This window comes from Histomonas meleagridis, assembly GCF_020186115.1.
Source record: "Histomonas meleagridis strain 2922-C6/04-10x chromosome Unknown contig_30, whole genome shotgun sequence".
Classification (NCBI taxonomy): domain Eukaryota; phylum Parabasalia; order Tritrichomonadida; family Dientamoebidae; genus Histomonas; species Histomonas meleagridis.
In genome coordinates, this window is record NW_027150858.1 from 3,587 (window position 1) to 18,045 (window position 14,459).

Consider the following 14,459-nt stretch of genomic DNA (forward strand, 5'->3'; position numbering starts at 1 on the left):
AGCAAATTGTTTTTCATATGCAACCATTGACCTCATAAGATTGTCAATCTCTTCGACTTGCTTATACATTTTTTTTAAGTCTTCCAAAAGTTTTTCCAAAACAAACAATTAGTGCTATTTCCCAAACGGTCGCCACTATTAAAATCCATTTCAGCTCTTCAAGAAAAATCCGATCCAAATTGTACAATATAAACACATGTATACATAGATTTCAAATACATAAATTTCATGATAATCTTGAAGTTATAAATTTACCTGAATACTCAATATATAGCGAATGTATCTAGATATCTCAAACTTTTTGACATGTCTAGATAATTATCTAAAGGTTCATGAACCTTTGTTTATTTAGATAATAAATGAAAGATATATTTGAAATACTATTTTTATATTTAATTAAAATTTGAGTTCTTTTTTCCACAAAGTAAAATAATATTATATGTTTTCTAGAAAAAACATTAAATTTAAGAAAATCATGTGGGAATTATCGATAAGTCTCTTTTTGTTGAAGCGATAAAAATCGTGTTGCTTTACAATAACCGCTGTCAAACCGACAGCTTTAAAAGGAATGTTTTTTGTTCTCCTTGCATTCATTTCTTCCGCCATAAACGGGACAATAGAATTTAAAGGGAATACCTGCGAGTTTAAAAACCAAAATTCACTTGATGATGCTATAAAATATTGCTGTAGTCAAGATGATACAAGAAAAGATTTAACGAAAATAATCATTGACTCTGGGACAATGGATAATTGCGTGATCGATGGTACTTATTATAATCTACAACATCTTGAAATATCAGAATCAGTTATTATTGCGGATAAGATATTCAATTCAACCAATTTTCGATCTGATTTCTCAAATATTTTTAATGTTTCCATATTATGTCAACTTGATTTAATAACAGAGTCATCATTTTCAGATTCCGAAAATCTTCAAGAAGTTCGTTTACCAAATGTTTTAAGTATTGGTGATCGTTGCTTTGTTAATTGTCGTCACATTCAATTTGTTGATATACCAAATGTTAAATCCATTGGTGTTAGTTCTTTTGAGTATTGTCTTCAAATCAAAACATTAGATGCACCAAATGTTGAAACAATTTCAAATCGTACATTTCTATGTTGTGAAGATTTGGTATATTTTAATACATCTCTTCGTGTTGTTCCTTCATATGCATTTTATAGATGTAATAATTTAGTTTACTTTAATTTTTCGATCACAGAAGAAATTGGTTCTTATAGCTTTTACTTTACAAATTCCGTTTCTTTAGAAGATTGTGAACATTTAACATTCATTGATGATCATGGTTTTGCTTTTTCATGGATAAGGAATGTCACAATTCCTAACATACAAGTAATTCCTGATTATTGTTTTTATACCACAAATCTTATGTCTGTTCATCTTGGTGACAAAGTTGAACTTATTGGGAAATATGCATTTTCAGCAATTAACAATTTAGAAATTTTTGAAATTAATTCAACAAAAGCAAACTTAAGTGAAGGAACATTTTATTTAACAGCGAAATTTAACGCAACTAATTTCTTTAGTAATTTAACTGTAGTACCAGAAGAAGCATTTGGTGGCTGTCTAATTGAAGAAATCGAATTAGATAAAGTACAAACAATTGATGTATCAGCATTTTCTCGATGTATTTATTTGAAAAAAGTAATTCTACAAAACGTTTCAACTATTAAAAGTTCGGCATTTGCATATTGTTATTCACTTGAAACAATTGACTTTCCAAATGTCGAAGAACTTGGCGATCATGTTTTTTATGATTGTCGCCTACTAACAAGTGCTACATTTAATAAGTTACAAAAAGTCGGAAGTTATGTTTTTCATAATTGTAAATCATTACGGAAATTTAATCCAAATGTATTAAGAGAAGTTGGCGATTATGCATTTTATTATTGTAGTTTAATTACTGATATTAATTTAAGTCATGTCGAAAACATATCGAATTATTGTTTCTGTCGATGTGAAACACTTTCTTCAATAGATATTACTGATGCTAAATCAATTGGAAATTATGCGTTTGAGAAATGTTCACATATCTCTCATTTGTCTGCGAAATTTGTTACTTCTATTGGAGATGGTTCATTTAAAGATTGCGATACTTTAGAGACTATCGATTTCCCTAATCTTATATATTGTGGTAATGAAGCTTTTCAATATGTTGAATCAGTTCAAGAATTATATTTCCCGAAACTTAAAAGTTGCGGTAATTTAATGATTGAAGGATGTTCACGACTTAGGAGAGTTACATTTGGCGAAATCGAAATAATTCCTTCAGGAATGTTTCAGGATATGAGAATCGAAGAAGTTATAACTCCGAAAGTTACAGAAATTGGAGACAACGTTTTTGAGTTATGTAGAAGTTTAAGAGAATTTAAAAATGAAAATATTACAAAAATTGGAAACAATTTTTGTAATGGATGTAGTAATTTAGAAACAATTTCACTTCCTATAATTAACGAAATTGGTAACAATTTTTGCTCAGTATGTAGTTCACTTAAAACAGTTCAATTACCAACTTTATATAAAATAGGCGATAAAGCGTTTATGAATTCTAAAGACATTGAAACGCTGGAGGGCACCCCAAAAATTATCGGCGCGGAGCCGTTTATTGGCTTTATTGAAAAATATGAAAAATATGAAAACTTTATTTCAAAAGCCGAGAAATTAGGTGATCGATTTATGTATCAATGTGTTTATCCTAGTATAGACTTACAATGGGTTAAAGAAATTGGATCTTATGCATTTGCTAATTCTAGTGTTCTGGAAAATGTTACACTTTGTATTACTGAAATCTCTGATTATATGTTTAAGGATTGTACTTCATTAAGAAATGTATGTATATTAACAGCAGAAAGAATTGGATCTCATTCATTTGATGGATGTCCAAGTTTACAAACATTAACATTTCCTTATTTAATTAATATATCTTCATATGCATTTTATAATTGCGTTAACTTAGAAATATTTAACTTTTCAGATAATATTATTAATATTGAAGAATTTGCATTTTCAGGATGCGTCAAACCAAAAGTATTTAATTTCTCTAAGATATTATCATTAAAGAGTGGAACATTTAAAGGATGTTCATCTCTTCAAGAAGTTTATATACATAATGTGACTGAATTTGATGGCGATCTTCAATTTTCTAATTGCGGAAACCTTAAGTTAGTTCATTCGCCACAATTATATCTTGTTAATGAAAGTTCCTTAAAAATATTCGAAAATTGTAAATCATTGGAACAACTTAATTTAGGTTCGAGTCCACCAGAGAAATTTAATGATTACGTTTTCGATTCAGTTGATAAAAGTTCTGCTTTTACATTATGTCTTCCAAAAAGAGATAACTACGACGGATATTATCGGGACAACATCAACCAAACGAAAACAGGCGAAACGTGGAAGAATTTATATGTTCCAATTCCATCTAATTATGAAGCTATATGTCCAGGAGTAGAAACAACCTCAAAAGGAGATAATAAGCAATATAGAATAATACTTATCATCGTGGGTTGTATTGTTATTGCCGTTGCGATTGTTGTGATAGTAGTAATAGTGATTAGAAGATCTAAAATAGAAGAAGAAAAGACAAAATCAAGACTAAGGGTAACACAATCTCTCGTAAAAGATTTTGGATGATATATAGAATAAAATCGGAAATTAAAATAAGATAACTCTTTTTTGCAACTGATCTATGTTGGAATTTAAATATTTTAGTAAACATCAATATCTATTATTTAATTAAGGAATTTAATATATTACAAAACATGAGAAATAACAATGTAAACTTTCTTAATCAAGAAAATTGTATTGAGAAACTAAACAATAGAATTCAAAAATAAGCAAAAAATCAAATTTTTGGAAGTGTTTCGAAAGATCGCTAAAATTGGAATTCTTTTATCAGAGTTGTTCTGATAGATGTGGTAAAGAAAACGTATGAAGTATTGTCAAGTTTAAATTATAAGAATTTGTCTCACATGTACTTTACTTTATGTAGTCACACTGAAACTATTTATATATTAGCAATATTATTTGATTTAAATTTAAATCAAAATTTATTATTAATCAAAACAAAACTATAAATCAACAATACACATTCACGTAAATATTTTATCGACTAACTTTGTATTAGATATTAAACCGAATTTAAAGATATGCAAAACAACATAGCAACACCAAAAAAATTGAGAGCGACGATAAAAAATCATTGAAATATTTCGGTTTGAGTTGAAATTTATTGCTTGTTATCTTGGCATATCAAAGAATGCATCCAGAAGAAAAAAAGTGTAAACAAAAACATCAAATTGAATTAGACACTTTAGCATCCATCAAAAATATAATTTTTTGTTTAAATAAAGAAAATATTTCTCTTTCATCAAATTTAATATTTCACAAAATTTGCGAAAATTATACATTATCTGCAAATTTAATAATCAGTGAAATGACATACACATTATTTATTATAAAAATGAAAGATTTTGATTTATCTTTAAATTTTTTAAAAGAAATTGAAAAATTAGAAAATTCCTATAAATGTAAATCCAACATATTTGATGTTTTCAAAGAATTTATTTTATCCAAACATACACAAGAATCAAATTATCTTCTTGAGTATATGATTGAGCATAATTTTCTTGATCCAAAATTTCATAAAAATGGATTAAATTTTTTACATCATATGTCAAGGGAAGAAAAAGTTATGTGGTATTTTTCTATCGATTGGGAGCTTCATAGGCAATATATTAAAGAAGGAGTTAATCCAAGTGAAATATCGAAAATAATTCGAAATGATGAAAATGAAAAACTTCAAGAAATTTCATCACAACCAAATTTTAATTTTAATCAAATAATTCCAAAATCAATTTATGAAAGATATTCATTTATTAATCAATATAATGTTTCATTAATTGATTATGCAGCATTTTTTGGATCAGTTAAATGTTTTAAATATTTACTTATGAATGATGCAAATGTAAATAATGCAGGTAAATATGCAATTGCAGGTGGAAATGCAGAAATCATTCATTTATGTGAACAAAATCATTCAACATTTAAAGATGCATATGAAGCTGCAATAGAATTTCATCGAAATGATATCTTTAAATATCTTTATGATAATAAAATCATTGAAATTAACAATTTAGAAAACTTAGGAAAGTTGTGTATTTTATATCATAATTATGAAATTTTATCATTTTTACTAAAGGAAGGAATGAAAATTAATGATGATATAATTAACAAATCAGCAAAAATAGGAAATTTGTTTCTTACAAAGTATTTTCTTGAAACAAATCAAATTCCAAAAAACATTTTGGTATTTTCTTCAGGAAATATTGAACTTGTACAATATTTTTTGGAGCAAAAAGGAATTGATATTAATGCTAAAAATATTTATTTGTTTTATTTAAATTTTTTTTTAATCATTTAGAATTTCAAAATAAAATTTGGAAATTATTTTAATTATTTAAAACACTACTTATTTTAGCATCTTGTAAAGGTCGTACAGAAATAGTTAAATTACTTTTGGAACAAGAAGGAATTGATATTAATGCTAAAGATATTTATTTGTTTTATTTGATATTTATTATAATAATTTGATATTTCAAAATAATATTTGGAAATTATTTAAATTATTTTATTCACCACTTATGTATGCATCTCAAAAAGGTCATACAGAAATAGTTAAATTACTTCTTGAAAAAGAAGGAGATGGCATAAAAGATATGAATATTTATTTATTTTATTTATCATTCTCAAATAATGTATAAAATTTATCGAAACCATTTAATGATGCATTACGTTTAGCAATATACAAATGTAAAACAGAAATAGTTAAATTACTTCTTGAACAAGAAGGAATTGATATTAATGCTAAAAATATTTATTTGCTTTATTTATAATTTATTTTAATAATTTGATATTTCAAAATAATATTTGGAAATTATTTAAATTTTTTAAAACAGCACTTATTTACGCATCTCAAAATGGATATGAAGACATAGTTCAATTACTTCTTGAACAAAAAGGAATTGATATTAATGCTAAAGATATTTATTTGTTTTATTTAATATTTGTTTTGGTAATTTGATATTTCAAAATAATATTTGGAAATTATTTAAATTATTTAGAACAGCACTTATTTTAGCATCTGAAAATGGTCATACAGAAATAGTTAAATTACTTCTTGAACAAAAAGGAATTGATATTAATGCTAAAGATATTTATTTGTTTATTTTAATATTTATTTCAATGATTTGATAATTTAATATAATATTTGGAAATTTTTCAAATTATTTTGGACAGCACTTATGAATGCATCACAAAACGGTCATATAGAAATCGTTAAATTGCTTCTTGAACAAAATGGTATTGATGTTAATGCCAAAGATGTTTAATTAATTTAATTAAAATTTATTTTAATGATTTGATAATTTAACATAATATTTGGAAATTATTTTAATTATTTAAAACGGCATTTAATAAAGTATTTTATTTTGGAAATGTTAAAATAATTAAACTACTTCTTGAACAAAAAGGATTTGATATTAATGCTAATATTTATTTACTTTATTTGATATTTATTTTATTTTGAAATTTATAAATAATATTCATAATTTGTAAAAAATATTTAGCAAAGCACTTATTTCATCAATAGAAAAAGGTAATACAGAAATAGTTCAATTACTTCTTGCACAAAAAGGAATTGATATTAATGCTAGAGATATTTATTTGTTTTATTTAAAATTTATTTTAATAATTTAATATTTCAAAATAATATTTGGAAATTATTTATATGATTTTATACAGCACTTATTTTAGCATCTAGAGAAGGACATATAGAAATAGTCAAATTACTTCTTGAACAAGAAAGTATAGATATTAATGCTAAAGATATTTATTTGTTTTATTTAATATTTGTTTTGGTAATTTGATATTTCAAAATAATATTTGGAAATTATTTCAAATATTCAAAACAGCACTTATTTTAGCATCTGAAAATGGCCATACAGAAATAGTTCAATTACTTTTGGAACAAGAAGGAATTGATATTAATGCCAAAGATATTTATTTGTTTTATTTAATATTTATTTTAATAATTCGATATTTCAAAATAATATTTGGAAATCAGTTGAAATATTTATCACAGCACTTATTTTAGCATCTTCAGAAGGTCATACAGAAATAGTTAAATTACTTCTTGAACAAGAAGGAATTGATATTAATGCTAAAGATATTTATTTGTTTTATTTGATATTTTCCTTAAAATTTTGATGTTTTATGAAAGTATTCGGAAATTATTTAAAATATTCAATACAGCACTTATTTGGGCATCTGATTGTAATTATACAGAAATAGTTCAATTACTTCTTGAACAAGATAAAACTGATATCAATACTAAAAATTTTCATTTGCTTTACCTGACATTTATTTTATTAATATGGAATTTCAATAAAATATTTGGAAATTATTTATTATATTTGTAACACCACTTATTGAAGTAACCAACTATAATTACATAGAAATAGCAAAATTACTTCTTGCACAAAAAGGAATTGATATTAATGCTAAAGATATTTATTTGTTTTAGTAAATTTTTATTTTAATAATTTTCTATTTCAAAATAATATTTGGAAATTATTTAAATTATTTAGAACAGCACTTATGAAAGCATCTGAAAAAGGTTACACAGAAATAGTCAAATTACTTCTTGAACAAAAAGGAATTGATATTAATGCTAAAGATATTTATTTGTTTGAGTAAATTTTTATTTTAATAATTTGATATTTTTCAGTAATGTTTGGAAATTATTTAATTTATTTAATACACATATTATTGCAGCTAAATATGGTTATGCAGAAATATGTGGACTTCTAAATATGAAAGCAAATGACATCAAAAATAAAGAAATTTAAAGTAAACAACAATTTGAAAAAGCTTCACTGTTAATTGTTCGTAATTAAAGTAATTTTTAAATAACTTATTTATATTTAAAACAATGATTTATCTGTATGGATTATATAATCCTTTATGGTTGGGGAGAAACTGAAGAAAACCGCGATACTTTTTGGTAATTTAATGCTGTTTTTGTATTATCCAAGCAATTCTTTGTTGAAATAATTACCTATAAAATGTTGACACTTTTGATTGTAATAAAATAGGGTACTCTGATCTCAACCGTTTATATATACGTTTACATCACATTTTATTTAGTTACATTTTTCATTAATTTGCAAAAATTTCAAAAAGGTTAATGTTTATGTAAGTATCTAAAATTGTTTACAAATTAACACATACGAATTCATTCACATCAATTCCAAGCTATTTGATGTGAATTCTTTTTCTTGTGAATATTCACAAGATTTGGTTGATTTTTTTCATTAATTAAATCTTCAATTAAACTTTGAATTCCGTTTTCATGGGACTCATTAATTTTCTGTGTTAATCCATTGATTTGTTGATATAGTTAATAATCTGATCATTTGAATATATTCTTGTTGATTCTGTTAGTTATGTACCAGCAGATTTATCTTGTTTTTGAACGCGGAATTGATCCTCTTCATTCCTTTGAATAGAAACATCAATATATGGATTAAAATTTTTTAATTGTTATCAAAGGTGCTTTAATTTTTTATATTTCAATAATCAAATATAAATAAATTTTGCAATATTTCATAATTATTATCAGATTTTATAAATACCTTTTATTCGTACATACGATACAAAAATTGAGAGTCTTTGTTGTAAAATTTACAACAAAAAAATATGGAACATTTTATTTTTGGCATAAAATTGAGTTAAAATTGAAACAGCCATTCAATTGTGAATCAAACCGTTACTTTTGTGAAGAAAATTATTCATAAATAATATTTTCACTTCATTTTATTATTGTCATGACGTTCTTCTTGTTTTCGAAACTCGAAAACTATTAGTTAAGGCTCGAATCCCAAATCTCAGTTTGAGATCGATAACGTTCATGTTTTATAATTTCAATAATTCCAAAAAATTGTGTTTTTAGAAACTCAAAGTGCGACAGTAATTAGCTACAGGAAATTCACAATTTTGCGCCAAAGCAGCGATTATCATGAAATTGTTGAATTTACAAAAAAAATATTTTATTAAAAAAATTTTATTTTTGGCTTTTTACATATGAAAATCTTAAATTTTCATTTGTTGAACTCTATTTATCAATAAAAATAATTTCTCTGATATTTAAATTTTTTGTGGTAATTTTTTCATATTTACATTTAATTGTTGCGAAAGATTCAAAGATTAATAATCTTAGATTTGCATTAATTAATAAAAATGTTATAATAAATTGTATTCACTTACATTTTTTTGGCGCCAAAATCACTTTTTTTAATGATATTCGACGAAGAACCAAAAAGCTTTATTAAGGAAATGGAAGAAAAACTGAATAAACTCAAGAAGATGAAATCCAATCGCCACGATACCTACGCGCCAAAAGATATTCAACCCGTTTTGAATATTTGAACTGAATCGGAATTGCCACGTGGTTCATTAACTCGAATTCAAGAAGCCACTGGCATTCCTAAATCAACACTCAGTTATTGGCACCAGAAAAGGATAAAAAATAAAGAATGGTTTCCAAATTGCGAAGGGCATCCAAATCGTAAAGTATTTACGAAAGAAACCGAAGCGAGTATGGCAGAAGAAATTAATCAACAAGCCGACTTTAATTTTGGACCTACGACATTATCACTTAAGATGAAAGCTCTCAATGAGTTTTCATTAAGTGGTAATCCAAAATATGAACGATTTTGCGCGTCTACTACATTTATAAGCGATTTCATGGCGCGCAATAATACATCATATCGGAAACCACATGCGGAAAGGCGAACGAATATTAATAATGAATATGTTCAAATCTTCCAAGATAAGCTGAAATTAATATATCAGAAATATCCGAAAGAAAGAATTTAACACATGGATGAAACATGTTGGAAAATTTCGAACACCCCAGCAAAAGTATTACACAAGATTGGAGTGCCAACGATTAAAATCCAATCAATCCGAAACGAGAAATTAACTTTGACGGCCATCGCAACAATTAATGCAAATGGGTCAAAGTTGCCGCTTCGGATTATTGCCAAAGGCAAAACGAATATGTCCGAGAAGAATTTGAGAAATCAAACGAAAATTTGATTTTTACCCATACTGAACGTAAATGGGCTAATGATGATATTCTGATTTCCTATTTATAATGGATTCATAATGAAGCCAATGGTGAACCATGTGCTATAGTTTGGGACATTTTTCCTGCTCATCAAGCAGAAAATGTTAAGTTGAAAGCTCAAGAGCTTCAAATTGAGATAATATCTGTTCCAGCCGAGGGAACATCAAAATATCAATCTCTTGATGTTAAGGTATTTGGGGAACTTAAATCAAGAACTCGAAATAAATTTGAGCATTTGGCTTTCAAGAACCAAACATAAAACATAACATATCAAGTATCAATTGAAATTCTTGTTGAATCATGGCTCAGAATTTCTCAAGAAAATATCGAGGAATCTTGGGAATTAATTAAACAATAAAAAATTCTGAAAAATCACGAATGTGAAGTCATAAGTTTGATGTGTTCTATGAAATTATGATTAATTCATCAGAAAAAGTCAACTTTTTCAAAAAGAATCATTGAAAAAATGGTATATTTTTTTACACTATTTTTTGCGAAAGAATAAATGACAATTATTGTTTACGCTTCATCTCTTAATTATCATGAATAATAAATCAAAGAAAACATGGACTAGCATAGAAAATCAATAACTCAATGAAATCATTGTCTAATTAAGGAAAAGATTCAAACAAACATAGTCAAAAAAGTTTACTACCCAATTTGTCACTTTCCGGTTTTCCTAGACCTTATGATTCTGTCTTCCCAGAAAATGAGTGAGTAAATAAATGCAAAAATATTAAAACTCGTACAATACCTATAACATTGGAATAAAACGATTTTTATTTCAATTTGTTTTTTGTCAGAAAAAAGTCGAAATGATTAATCACTTTTTCACGTTTTTGAAGAAATTCATATTTTCAATATATCAATTGATTGTGCTCATGATGTAGTTTTTGAAAATAATTTTAATATAAAATATCATTGTGTGTTGAGTTATTCTTTGTTTAAATTGAATGAAAAATACGTCAAAAATATGGATCTGAATTTAATATGATATTTAACACAGCAGGCATCAGTATATTCTAACTTTTGAATATAGTTCAAAATGCATGTTTATGTGTTGCCGATCTGATCGATGCGCAAAATTTTTTTTTTGATTTTTTATTATTTCAGTGACACATAACATCTAAATATTATTTACAAAATATCTGTTTGATTTATTCAAATTATATGCAAAAGAAACATAGATATTAACTCAGCAAAAATACAACAAAAAATGGATTCAATTATTTCAGTTTATTTTTATCTGATTTTTCGGATTTGTGGTAAAATATTCAATGCATTCAATTTCCTGCCGATCATTTTATTCACAAATAATAACAAACTATGTTTGATTCAAACCCTATCAAATAAAATGTAAAAATGGGTATTTTATTTCTTTGGTTGATTCTTTTGAAGGAATTCTTCCCAAACGTCTTGTCCTAAGTAAAATGAATCCAACATTCGAACGACATCCCATTTATCAAAGCAATATTTCATATGTGCAATAGGTTTCTTATTTGGATACATTTCCTTATCTCTATTCCAAGTATCTGGGATGTCCAAATCGTAATATATAATATTGCCCTCCCACATTCCTGCAAAACGGCCATCACTTGTTGGGAATCCTTTCGAATTACTATCGACAAAGTAAACTTTCCTTATCCATCCATCATCATCATATTTAACGCCATAAATAGTTAGTGCATGTGGAGCGATTGTACCATAGTCCACTGCCCAACCAACGAATATTCCTTTTTCAAATGCGTTTGTAATAAACTCGTTAAATTCTTTTCGTGTTACATAACTTACTGATCCCTCTGTTACATCGATTATAACTTTATCTTGGAATACATCTTTGAAGTAACCACCGCCTTCCTCAAATAAGCCTCTGATAAACCAGTTATAACCATTGACTGGTTGGTTACCATCGTTTATCCAATGTTTTTTGATATCATCAAATATTCCACTTTTGTCAATATCAGTATATGATATATTAGGTTTTGGTTTGTCCGGGAATAACTCGAAATATTTCTCAATATATTTCTTATTACGGTCACAGAACCAATGAAGTGCATTGGATGCGTGGCCTGCCCAACACATATCAGAATCAAAACCACCTTCGTATGGTTCCACCTTCGCTACATTCCACCAATCATCTCCGTGTTTCCATGGATATGTTTTGCAATTCGGATATTTTTTAAGTGATACCCAATTACTTTCATTTGATGGTGGTGTGATTCCCTTTAACCAAATTGTTTGTCCTTTATACTTCTCACTATTTCCACCATCCACTATTAGTTCTTCTATATAATCACCATATAGTGTTATGTCACTGTTTATTGTATTCTTTGGCATAGGCATATATGGTGAGTATTGTGTTAATCGACCTGAAATAGTACTCCATCCTCGGAATTGTGCTTTAGGCTTTGTAATTGTGAAATTAGGTATATATACTTCTAAATTTTTATGGAGTTGTTTGTCGACATAAAGTGGTGATATATTACCAGCTCCTCCAAGAGGATCAAATGTTATACTATAATAATCTGTGGACCATTGGGCATATAGACATAATATTTGATTTGTGATTTTCCAGGTATTTAATGTACACTGTTGGAAATATGAATATAAGAAATATTTTTCTGATTTAGAGGTCGACCATCCAATAAATGCTTTCTTATTAGACATAACTAATTTCGGTGGTCGTTCAAGATATACAAAGTTATTGTCACCAATTGTTCCTAATTGTCCTTCTATTTTTCCTTCTTCGCCATTTAAGTCATAAACAACTAAACATTTTCCTTCTGGAATATTAAGTTTCCAAGAAGCATAAACAGTCATTGATTGCTTGAAAACAAATGGAAACTTAAGAAGTGATTCAGGTGTACATTCTGGAGTTAAATACCATCCATTAAAATCATATCCAGTATTATGAAATGTTGAAATGAATTCATTAATAATTACTCCATATGGAAAAGATTGTTGTTGCATTGTACCAAATCCTCCATTAGAATCAAATGTAATTGTACCAACAACTTTATAATCAATCCATTTAGCATAAACATCAAAACTTTTAGTGATTTGAATTGGGAATATTATTCTTTTATCATCTTTAAGATCTTCTGATGTAAACCATCCAGCAAATAGATAATTCTCTCTTGTAGGTTTTGTAAATTCAGTTACTTCTGTTCCATTTAAATAACTTTGGGATTTGTTTTGTGGTTTGCCATCATTAAAATGAAATGTAACTGTATGATAAACATATTTTGTCCATATTGGCAAAAATGTTACATTACGTGTAAAGTTATATGGAAATGTAACTTTTTTAACTTCATTTGAAAGTAGTTTTGGTTTTGAGTCTTTTTCAGAAAATCCATCAAAATAATATTCATTTGATGGTGGAGTAAATGTATTTAATATTTCTTGTACTGGTTGGTTAAATGAACAGACCATTGGTAAAGTTGTTCCATTTCCTCCATTACTTTCAAATGTAATTTTACCATCAGCACTGGAAAGGAGATCCCATCTTGGATACAATGTAATATCTTCTGTAAATTTTCGTGGAAATACAACAGGTATAGGTAATCCAGGATCAGCACACCAACCTGAAAAATAATATTGAGTCCTACGATAACCATTTGGAATACTTTGTATTAATGTATCTGAAGTACAATGAAGTGGATTCATAGTTCCAATTCCACCTAATGGATGAAAACTAATTGTTATATTTTTATAGTCTGCTTTGGTCCAATTTGCATATAATGTAACGTTACCATTAAATTTATATGGAAATAGTACTTTGGATTCACAAGAGGATGAAAAACACCAAGCATTAAATTTATATCCCTCTCTATAAAAATCATGAGTTAATTCATCAAAAATTTGACCTGGAACATAAGCTTTTTTGATTTGCTTACCACTGCCTGCATTTGCATCAAGTGTAATATAGCTTAAATCAGTAGGTAAGGGTTCTGTAGGTACAGGAGGATTCGTAGGAGTAGGCATTGTGGGTTGATTTGTTTCTGTAGGTATCAGAGATGTTTGGTTTGGTGCAATTGAATTAGTTTGATTAGTGTCATTAGAAATAGGCTTATCATTTGAAGGTATTAAAACAACCATCAAGACAATCAACATGATCACCACTACAGCAATTGTTACTCCGGCAATTACATATTTTTGCGTTTTCGGAGAACATTTTTCATAGTCATCTTCTAATTCTAATCCTTCATCAAGATGAAGTTCTTGATTAATACTTGCAGTATCTTCATTCAT

The 14,459-nt window shown here is 27.0% G+C and overlaps 2 protein-coding genes across 2 annotated transcripts; one reads left to right on the top strand and one right to left on the bottom strand.

Moving 5' to 3' along the window:
• Positions 1–568: 568 nt before the first annotated feature.
• GO595_004810 (leucine-rich repeat protein) lies at positions 569–3,652 on the top strand (the record flags this gene model as incomplete). The annotated part of the gene is made up of 1 exon (XM_067917983.1): positions 569–3,652. The coding sequence occupies one exon, from the start codon at positions 569–571 to the stop codon at positions 3,650–3,652; it is 3,084 nt and encodes a 1,027-aa protein (XP_067774828.1).
• Positions 3,653–11,579: 7,927 nt separating this feature from the next.
• Positions 11,580–14,459, bottom strand: GO595_004811 (repeat protein; the record flags this gene model as incomplete). The annotated part of the gene is made up of 1 exon (XM_067917984.1): positions 11,580–14,459. One exon carries the CDS (start codon positions 14,457–14,459, stop codon positions 11,580–11,582), a length of 2,880 nt encoding a protein of 959 aa, XP_067774829.1.